This window comes from Nansenia antarctica (assembly GCF_963989245.1).
Source record: "Nansenia antarctica genome assembly, chromosome: 5".
Classification (NCBI taxonomy): Eukaryota; Metazoa; Chordata; class Actinopteri; order Argentiniformes; family Microstomatidae; genus Nansenia; species Nansenia antarctica.
The window spans coordinates 66,388,595-66,400,124 of record NC_137690.1 but is presented as its reverse complement, the minus strand read 5'-3'; the positions used below and the strand labels follow the sequence as shown (position 1 = coordinate 66,400,124).

Here is an 11,530-nt window from a genome sequence, read left to right as displayed (position 1 = left end):
ATAGCAGCCAATATGTACACAGCCGGAGTTATGTATCATGCAAAGTTATCAGATGGCTCAGGAGTCATACGCCCCCTTGTGGTTACTCCCCTCAAATAAGGTGAGGATATTGTGAATGTGTTTTCATGAAAAGATAGAAAAGTCGTCCATAATGGTACCATAATGTCTGTGAACCATGCAAACACCAACTGAGCCCCAAATAAAAGCAGACAAGAGTTATGTTTAACATAATTTCTATTTATTTTCTTTTGATCAAAATCTTAATAAATGTGGCTGTATTTGTCTTTCGTTCAAAAAAGGTCATGACTTGTGTGACGCATTAGAAATTATCTCATCAAAGTCTTTTGTAAAAAGAAAAAAGATCATTGAAAACTAAAGCATCTATAATATGACAATATGACAACATTATATTAATAATTTATCTATGTATATGTTTTAGCTTTTTTATCATAATTTCCCACCATAATTTCCATTATTTTCTTGTAAACAACAATCTCACATGTTCTCATCCTTCGCATTCATATTGATCAACTTTCATTGCTGGAGACATTTACAACAGAAAATGCAGCTTAAAACAAACTGAAACAAACAGAGGGAGTCACTAACAGAAACCAGAGCAAGATCTCAAAGAGGCAGCCATCTCAAGATCCCACTTCTTTAGGACATATTTACAACCGAAAGGACAGGGAGAGGACATCTGCATAGATCCACAGGATTCAGATCATGAACGTTTTGAGGTGGAGTAACAGGATGGTCGAAGGGATTATTTATACTGAGAGGGGTTTTTCACTAGATGGCCATGCTGCGACATTCAAAATCTCATCCAAATCAATTTGAGAATAAATTAGTTATTTGGTATTAATTTAGTGTAAAGGTAGTACTAGGCGTACTTCCTACTTTGCTAAATGGCCATCTAGTGATGGCCGAAGGGTTACCTCCACTGCTGCCTTCGGTGGGTACTGTAAATGTGAGGGGAAACAATAAAGTTGGGTTGTTGCACAAAGATGAAAGTTCAATGTTATTTTCTATGGACTTCTGAAGAAAATCAACCTTACAAGAAAACGTGACGGTGAAGTGGATCAGAATAGATGTAAGAAGGCTAAAGCACACATATTGGATCTTGACCTTTCCAGAGAATGTCTGCATGTGCAAACAACTGGTTACCTCAATGTCATCCTACCACTGGTGAATATGTGTATGTGTAGAACAATCAAAGGTAGTAGAATGTGCACTTCCCCGTTTAACAGTAGGGTAAAAACTGTGGTGCATAAGGTCAAATGCACACGGTCGAACGTAAAGTTGCCTCAGCCTCTTTCTCTATTGTGTCTCAATGAGTACCGGTATAGCAGCAGTCATACAAGCAGAAGGAAATGTAGAATCAGCCCTTTGAGAACTCCTTCCCCTCATGCTTCCCCCTGCTAAGCCCTTTGCTCTGTGTAAGATACAAGGTGATTATCCTGGTCACAATGAGGTCAAGTAGAGACAAAAGGAGGGGCATGATTGATGATGTCGTCCACTACTCCACAATGACTTTCCACATAAAGACTATATTCCATTGTGTCTCTGAGGTCCAGTGTCTCCCTTTGTGACCCCCTCTCATCCTCCATGAAGAGAGGCAGTAGTGCACGCTATGATGTGATGCACTGTGATGCGCTGGACTGTGATGCACTGCTTGTTAAACCCAACAGGGCACTAGTTTTGAGGTAAATTGAGCTTCACTGAATCAATGCCCCTTTGGGACCCATCAGGTACAAACACATGGTGAGGACGAGGTCGGCAAAAATAACATGGCTGCATGGGGTGAACAGTTAAGCCCTGCCCCACGACCAGGGACAAGACCCGCACTGGACGAAACCTTCCATGATGAACTATCTTAGCTATATATATATATAACCTTGCAGTGAAAAGACACCTTTGATGTACTATACCACAGCTTCTATTTGATATGCTGTTTACGTTCACTGTTCCCTGGCTGTGTATGTGAACATGATACTGTCCTCCGTTCTTATAAGAGGACCCTTTGTTACGAATGATTCTGTGGAACTGTGCAAACACATTGCTCTGACTATGTCACAATCCAGGACATTAACTTCACAAGTGAACCGGAGGTATCTCTATGTGTATACTCAATCTCTGGATAAGTGTGTATGGGTTGGAGTACTGTTAGAGTCACATCCGTCTGGCCGTCCCTCAAAAGCAGGAAAACTCAGAGGGTAAATAGGAATGTAGAAAAACACATAAAGATTGGCTACACCTTTTTCAATAGTTGCCTCTTATACTCTAAGACAATCCATTCACATTCCAAAACTCCACAGACAACTGAACAAGGAGAGGATGGGGGGAAATGATACAACACATCCAGGTGAAGCAAACTCAAACAGTGAACAGGTTTCGAAAACGCAGTGAGGTGTCAGTCCTTTGGGCTGTGATATGTGGCCCCTTCTCACGTCTCGACCCTTCTGCAATCTACCTGACAACTAATCCCACCATCCTCTGCTCCTGGTAATATCCCTCCCACTTCCTGTGCACGATGTGGCATGGACAGGAGATTGTAAGGACATTCCAGGATGTTTCTGGATGCAGACGCAGTGACTAGGATGGGTTGGAGCCAAGAGGAAATATCCCCCCTCAAAATACTTTTTTCTTTGCAAGCTCATAACCAGATTACACCCAATAGGAGAATGTCCCATCACTCTTCGCTGGGGGTGCTCTCTTCCAGTGGGAAAATGGCTGCCAAGCCCACCCCCGTGGAATTGTGTGATGCAGTGATGGTGACGACAGTGTGTAGGAGAACGAGGACCAGTAGGCATAGCTTCAGCCTGCCGCTGCACAGTCTGGGAGAGGCGTCGGAGCTGACCGACGCCTCCTGGTGGTGACAGGAGGAGGGAGGAGTTCTTTTCAGCGTTCCACCAGAACGGTTGTCAGGTTTCGGGTCCCACCGGACATCACAGCACTCTGATTCGCTGTCCAACTGATGGTCCCCTAAAAGCCCTGCCAAACCCAGAAGACAGGGGGAACACATCATACAGACATCCCTCAATAAGCTTTACAGTTTCATGAATTCAAAAGCCATGGATGAAAATGAATCAGAGGTCTTTTACTAGCCTGGTTACCCAAGATCTGTTTATGCTATAAGCCAATTGTAGGTGTCATGCGAAACATGACATTTGGCGTGACAACAACTATAGGAGTTGGCCACGGAGCACAAACAGATCTGGGGTGACCAGGCTAGTGCTTTACTATAGATGTGAATTTGATATCCTTGATAGATGTTTTGCTTTTGATGTATCATTCGTTCGCTAATGACAAATATGCAAACGGCGGTTAAGGGCACAAGGGTTAACCTCAAATTTGCTACACATCTATGTTATAACAAAAATGTTGTGTGTATAATTGTCTTGCCTTAAATGTATACAATTCGATAATTTTATCAGGGTTTTTTGTTGTTATTTTTTTGCCTCAAAATATTGCAATGGATTCGGTGAATAATCCCCACTACTACCTAGTTAGTGTAGGGTAGTGGGGATTACACACCGAATCCATTGCATTGCAATGTTTTGGCTTGACTAGCGAGTGTGTCATTGATTTTCAATAACGTTGACATTTAATTGGTTGCCGACTTGTTCCCAGTTTCACTAGCTGCTGTCATGTCTTCTTATATGCAAACTAAATGGAGTTTAGTGATATCCACTAGGTGGCGTCAGTGGGAAGCACTATCTGTCAACTAACTGGCCTCCCTGACTAGGGTTCAATGGGCTTCAATCGCTCCATATGGTCCAAACACAGACAGTATACAACCAACAGGAAAACTGTCATTTCAATTCCTGTCAGTTTAAGACGACACAGGAGTGTGATTACAAGACTTGGTTTGATATAAACTTGACCGCATCCCTTCTACATACAACAAGTCTACAACACAACAGTATAGCGTGAGAGAAAATACTCTGTAAGTGACACGTGTGAAGTTTGGTTTGTGTTCAAACATTAGTAATGGCTGCAAAAGAGTTAAAAAGTGTTGTAGATAAATAAAGCGCCAACCTGTACATATGAAGCTGGGGCTGCCCCCGTGGATCAGATCGTCATTGTCAGGCAGAATGAACGGACACCTCTGCTGGACCTCAAGGCAGTATTGTCGGCACGGGACTGTCCGCCCACAATGCCTCTGTGTGGTGGGGAAATACTGTGCACACAGCCAGGGTTTGTAGGCAACCTGAAACGTAGAGAGAAGACATTGACTTGTTAAACACGTTCACTCAGACAAGCATACACCAATCCAACTCCTATCACACTGGTATGTCCTTCTGAATTGAATGACTACATTCCATTTTTGAAAAGTGTACTTAAAAGTGAAGTCCAACAGGAAAGCGTTGCATGAGAGATACTCCCATGTTCAGTCATATCAGGTCTGCAATGTCTGGAACCATAGCTCGGCTTGTAAGACCTATAAACAACCAGCAGAGGGGACTGTCTCTTGTTCATTGATTCATGCAGGCTGAGGAGGTTCTCTGATATTCAGCCAGGCCAACCTTTCCATGTGGAGACTCTGTCCTTAGATGCGGCAATGCCCACAACCCCAGTGCACTTTAAATATCAGAAAAGGACCTTACCTTTTGTTCATTATGTAACAATGTGCTGTGTGAGACTTCACATTCATAACACAATGTACCTTCAAGGGTTGATGGATTATGGAAGTCTAGTCCATCCCTTCTGACCCAGAAAGCTAACAAAATAGTAGAGGTCAAGGGGTCATCGCCAGCGGTCTCCTGTGAGTTGTAGTGTAAACGAGCCCTGAGCATGCTACACAGCAGTGATGCTATCGACCAGTACCCCTCAGCCATTGGCCATGGGGCAAGGTCAAAGGTTAACTGGCCATTTGCACATGCTTGCATGGCAATGTACCGGTCCCATTCATAAAAAGGCTTCCTGAATAGTGAGCAGCCAGGATTTCACAACCCATGAAATTAAAACAGAAACAGGCATAGCATTGGAGCATACATTGTAATACACACGAGACAAAGAATCAATTACCAGAGAAGAAAACAAATTCAGTTATTTTCCATCCACACCCCTGAACTGTTCCGCACTTTTACACATGACCAAACACATTTGTGCACACATTGCATATGAATGTGAATGGAGACATAATCATATGAGACAGACGCAGCCATATGCACACACGCAGACACACAAACACACACTCTCACACACACACACACACACACACACAGATACATAACAGGTTAAAGAGGACCACAGCTAGATGCAGTGTGTGTAAATAAATATCTCCTTTCCAAGGTCAGAAGACCAAGAGCAGGCGGGCATCATTTCAGCACCATGGACAGCACAGATCCAGTTACTTGCCATAATATTATGTGTGACTGTACAGTTTCAGTACCACGGACAGCACATGTTTAGTTAAATCCAACACAATGGAGCACAATCACAGGAGCCTGTCCAAATACAGAGGTTTGTCGCTTTCACAACGAGGCTGTATATGCCACTACCCAACAACCTTTTCCACCCTATCTCTTGGCCGTGCTATACAGATCGATACCATGCTGGACTTGAAAGGACAGATAAGAGGTGGAAACAGGAGATTACACTGCTGCGCTGCAGTGAGTGAGGAAGACATCAAAAGCCAGAGAGCAAAACACATGCATGCACACATGTGCACACACACACACACACACACACACATACACACACAGATACAAAGACATACTCACACACACACACACACACACACACACACACACACACACACACACACATTTTCAAATGTTAATTAATATCTTTATCTTCTATCTTGCTTTTATAGGGTCTCTGATTTGCATAGGAATCAATTACAAAGATATTAATTCCAAAATTACATGAAGTGTATTAATTTACTGACATAAAAAAAAAAAAAGTTTTCACTTTGTCATTCTGGGTTATTGTGTGTGGACTGATGGCAAATTATTTTAATGAGAATGGCTAATTTAACTCTAAACACAATTCTAAAAACTCACACACAAAACCCTAAACTCCACAAATCTCTTGAAAATGCAAACACTGCATTCAAAATAATGTTATGCCAAAATGAAATTTGTCCTCAAATGACACACACACCATCAAATGAATAGACACTTCTAAGAACCAATTGAACACTGTGTGCTCAATGGAAAACACTATGATTAGATTATCAGTAGGCTTTTTGCATTTTCAGTGTTACACTATACGTACAGTAGCCTGTTATAAACTGTTATTTTTTCATACTCAAATATAAAAAGCAGATATTGTGTTGTGTGTCCAGGAAAGTGATGAGATGAGCACTATTGTAAGGGCCAAGGCTTGAATGGTGATGAAGGACGCCTTGGTGATTTAGAGCTGCACACATGACGATGTTCCATAGGCCAGGAACCTCAACAATGTCACGCTGGCCAATGACGTTCCTTCCCCATTGCCAACGTGGTCAACCAAAGTGGTCCAAATCAGAGGCAATTACTCTCCCAGGTCGTAGTCTTGGTTGTCCTCTCGCTCTTGCTCGTCCTCCTCTTCCTCCTCTGACTCTAACACCTCTCGCTCTACCTCTGCAATGTTGGCATCCATTGTTCTCCAACACAGAGAGCTCACTTTATTGCTAAAGTTATGATTGCTAATTGAAAAGCAATTGGTGTTTGCCCATATGAGGAGTGTGATTGTGTGACTGGTGGTTTGAGTTCAGCATTCTGAATGGTAGTAAAGAGATTTTATCAATGAAGATTGTGCCAAATGTAGAGAATTATTTGTAGTGTTTTGCAAGAAGGTGTGATTTAGAACTGCAAAATGAGTGAAAAGCAGGAAATGTGTTTGTATTTGTGCAGAATTGGTGTGAGATAAGGTACCCAAGTTTCAGGTTTTGGTCATTGTGTCTCAAGTTCCGATGTTAGTGTGAAAGCGATTGAGAAAAACTGTAAATGTTTAAAGGCGAAGAATGTTTTTCCCTTTGCTGCCTTCGGTGGCCTCACTGAACATGTGAAATCATACATTTGCTATATTTTCTATAAGCAGAGATTGTGTGCATATCCTTGTAACCCTATTACTCAGAGACCACTCTTCTTACAGCAGTCATTACTTAATATTAGAAACATCTGTCTACTAATCATTTATACAATTTAGAGGTCTCTAAAGAGGACGCTTGGATCACAGTATTGATATAGAATATGACATTACTATAACTTTAAAACTGAGGATTAGGTGGTGTAATGAGATAAGAAATCAATGAACATTATATCACAAACCATACAGTGAATCTAAAAGCTAAAATGTAAAGAATTGGTCGTGAAAAAATCCTATAGGATCACTTTCATTAGACCATTCTTTGTCAATCACAATTAATAATAGAAGTATAATCTATCTATCTATATATCTATCTATCTATCTATAGATCAATATGATCAGCTTTCCATGGCCACTGAAATTCCCTCCGGTCTAGTATGTCATTCTGATTCATAATCCATCCCCTTTCTTCCATCTCAAGTTCACCTCCTCACACAGAGAGAAAGAAGCTACAGTACAGGAGTCTGTTTGGCTACCTCAAGGATATGTATAAATGGTGACAGTCATACGCACATTGCACATAGTTTGCTGTGCAGAGAAGCATGTAACAGAGCAGAGTATGTCGCAAAGCATCAGACTGTTGTCGCAAAGCATCAGACAAATTGTCAGGATTCAGTTGTGGACATACAGTTTAATATATAAAGGTCAATGTACTGTATAAGCCATTACAAATACTGTATAGTGATTGGTGTGAGGGTGCATCCAATTAAATCTGGTTTAAACCGAGGCAACTTGGTGTTACAATGAGTGTACTCTCATAGTGAACTTTTCAGAAAACAGTGCAATGGTAAAAAGGGCGGAAGTTACAACAATTTGTGTACGCTGCAAAAGACCCATAGTGATTAACCATGATTTTCCTATTAATGATTCAAAACTAATTAGGATTCATCAACAAACAAACGTAGACCATAATTACTGGATATGAGGAAATGGCTAGCTAGAGACACATGATTTGATTTGATTAACAAAGCTGGAATTGGTGAGAGGCTGTGTGCATTGTCTCAACACAAGACCCACCAGTTTACTTAGCCTGTTTAGCATTGCAAGAAACCAGCTGAGTGCAGGGGACAATTGAATGTAAAAGATGACATAGATTGAGGTTAAGAACCTTTCATCAGTCATGTTATCATGTTCATGTTATCATGTTATCATCATCACATCAGTTATGCAAAAATAGGTTATCCATATGAATACAGAGGGAGAAATAAGTATTGAACACATCAACATTTTGTCCAGTAAATGTATTTCCAATTAGCCTATTCAAGTGAAATTTGCACCAGACTTTGGTATTAACTCAAACAATCCAGACAAAAAATCTAAACATTAAAGTTCCTAGTGGTCCTAAGGCTCTTTGGCTTCTAAGTATCCTTCTGACTCCCTGATCAGAAATCTTGCGAGGAGCTCCTGTGCGTGGCCTGTTGATGGTGGAGTGATGTTGCTTCCACTTACAGATGTGGACTACATATGGACTTTAATGTTTAGATTTTTTGTCTGGATTATTTGAGTTAATACCAAAGTCTGGTGCAAATTGCACTTGAATAGGCTCATTGGAAATACATTTACTGGACAAAATGTTGATGTGTTCGATACTTATTGCAACGCATTGGTTGTTTTGTAAGTATTATTGAAAATGTCTTCCTTAAGATGTCTTGGAATTAGGCCTCATCTGCAATGTCATTGCAGTCATGAGGCATCTAAAATGTTTTACTTGGCATCCAGATCAATGAATGCCTCTGCAAGGATCTTGCTGCAAATTTTTGACCCACTAAAAAAAATCGAAAGGAGAAGAGATTGAGCTATTATTGCAGAATGAATGACCTATCTTGACCAAACGAAGATCAATTTTGTGAAAGAAGTTGGCCAGGACACAATACATAATTAATCTCTATGACTATAAATATGATAGCACTTTACTGACAAAAAGATCAATTGATATACAGTATAGTACTATTATGAAATGAAGATGAGAACGTCCACTTTTCAATAGAAAATACTTAAAGGGGCAATCTGGGATTCAATGTACGTACTGTACCAATCGATCCCACAACAATTAGGGAAGACGCTGAATAACATAACTTTTTATCTGAGTACATTACTTCATAAAATATTATCTTTTGAAATGAGAAAATACTTTTTCATTCCCTCACCCTGGCTACTGTATTATGGAAAAAAGATCCTTCCCAGTCCCCTCACTGACAACTATGGCCTGGACTACACGTTTTTTTAAGCTGATATTTTCGTCCTCGTTTAAAAAAACTAAACTCTGTCCACACCACTAAAATATCTCTGTCCATACGAAAAGCCAAAACTGAACACGATCTGTCAAATACCGTAGAAGAGCGTTATGGACATGCGCAGGCAGTTGTAATCAAAGGGCGGCAGTGACTCAAAACGTAAACAGACCAAACTCTTTGAAACTGACAGACAAGAAAAGTACAAAACAGACAGAAAAGCAAGTTATGGCGACCAAGAAGAAAGCAAAAACGGATTATTTTGTGTGGACCGACGATGAAGTTGAGCCATTGTTGCTGTTGACCACCGTTTTGCTTCAATGCGCATGTGTGAACGGCTTGACGCGTGACGTAAGGCGACCAGCTCCGTTTAACATAACCACACTGATCCACTCAATCAGATATTTTTTGATTTCTTCACTTTTTTATCCGTTTAGTGAAATCTCCGTTTATGTGAGTGAAAACGCTGTGTTCGTATGGTTGAGAGGCCCAATTGTACAAAAAAATGTGTGTTTAAAAAGATATCCATATACGTGTAGTCCAGGCCTATGACTAACAGGTCAGTCTGAATTCACTGGCCTGTTAGTCATAGCTGTCAGTGAGGAGACAGGGAAGTACAGAGAGGTGCTTACTGAGGCACCTGGCCCTGGCCGTGAGTGAACATGAAACCTTTGCTTTTCAAATATGTATTTATGTATTTATCCATCCATTTATCCTTGATTTACCCTGGTGAGATAGAAATACCCTTTAACAAGTGAGTTCTAGCCAAGGGGCAACAGCACAAACAACCATATACTTTAAAAACAGAACAGACAGAATAGACAGAACAATACAGTTCGATAAAACCATAAAACAGAGAGCATTGAGTCATAGTCTGGAATAATGGTAACGCTCGTGTTGCAAGTACAGTACACGCATTGTCCCTGGAAGCCTAGGATCAAATCCTGTCTTTGCCAAATGACTTGACTTTCCCTTTGGTCTCTTTCCCTCACTTACATACTTTCAGAATCCACACAACAAATGTGAAAGGAAGCTGGGGGGGGGAAATGGAGAGGCTTATTTAAGTGTCCCACTTCCCTGCACTCCCTGTCGGTCGGTCACTTTGTTCTTGTATCTTGGTGTGAGAGAATCCTGATACTGCCTGTTGTGAAGTCCCAGGTACCTTGAAAACAACTTTGTTTGTTTATTTGATGTTCTACCTATCAGTGTTTATTACTGGATAGCCTGTTTTTGGAGACTGGGTTTCTCCCCTAATGGCCATCCGCCAACCTGCCATTCCTTCTCCAGTAAGGAGAAAAGCTTATTTGTACACGTGCCTCCATATTATTCATTCTGTGCTACACCGCACTTGGGTCCACCACTCCTGAATCCTTACAGGAGACCCGTAAAGGGATGGTTAGCAAAGGGAGTCAAACAACATAGAGAGGGAGAAACCGCTGGCATCGCATCTCTACCACATGACAACCGTCCCAATGGGATTGTTAGCCAGTACATCCCACTATGGGAACCTGACACACCAATTTGTCGCTCCAATTGATCACTGTAAATAGCTGTTGTGTTTTAGCATTTAATGGGTATCATTTATGTGCTTGTTTAGTTCTCTGGTAATGTGTGGATCCTGAGCCAATTCGCTGTGCCAGGAATAAGAGAGTGGCTTGCCGAAGGGGACGGAGCTCGAGCCAAAGAGAGGATCTTTGCCATTTTTCCCAATCATTACATGGAAAAGTAATTCCAACATATCTGTATTTCTCTATATGTCTGCTTGTGTGTGTGTGTGTGTGTGTGCGCGTGCGCGCGTGTGTATGTATGCGTGTGCGTGCGTGAGTGCGTGCGTTTGGACACACCTTCTCATTCAATGGTTTTCTTTATTTTCTCTATCTAAAATATAAAACATTCTGATTTGTTTAGCACTTTTTTGTTTACTACATAATTCCATATGTGTTCTTTCTTAGTTTTTATGTCTTCAGTATGAATCTACAATGGAGAAAATAATATAGAAATAAAGAAAAACCATTGAATGAGAAGGTGTCCAAACTTTTGACTGGTACAAGAAAAACACAACCTCTGCTCTAGATTTAATTTCAAGTTAGAATTCACTCCATTTAGATGTCTGTCTGTCAATTCCATAAGAAGGTTGCAATGTGAAGGCCATAGACAGGCTGTGACTACTGGAATGCTCAATGGTATGTCAAAGCTATGATCAATGACAAAAGCCATGATGA

The 11,530-nt window shown here is 40.9% G+C and overlaps 1 protein-coding gene across 1 annotated transcript in view; it reads right to left on the bottom strand.

Moving 5' to 3' along the window:
* Positions 1-2,689: 2,689 nt before the first annotated feature.
* Positions 2,690-11,530, bottom strand: part of nalf1a (NALCN channel auxiliary factor 1a) — a gene marked incomplete at both ends in the record, with an annotated part of 32,569 nt that continues 23,728 nt past the window's right edge. The window contains 2 exons of the mRNA XM_080530680.1: positions 2,690-2,991; positions 4,039-4,210. Of these exons, the coding sequence (XP_080386806.1) occupies positions 2,690-2,991; positions 4,039-4,210 (474 nt within the window). The remainder of the gene's footprint in view (positions 2,992-4,038; positions 4,211-11,530) is intronic.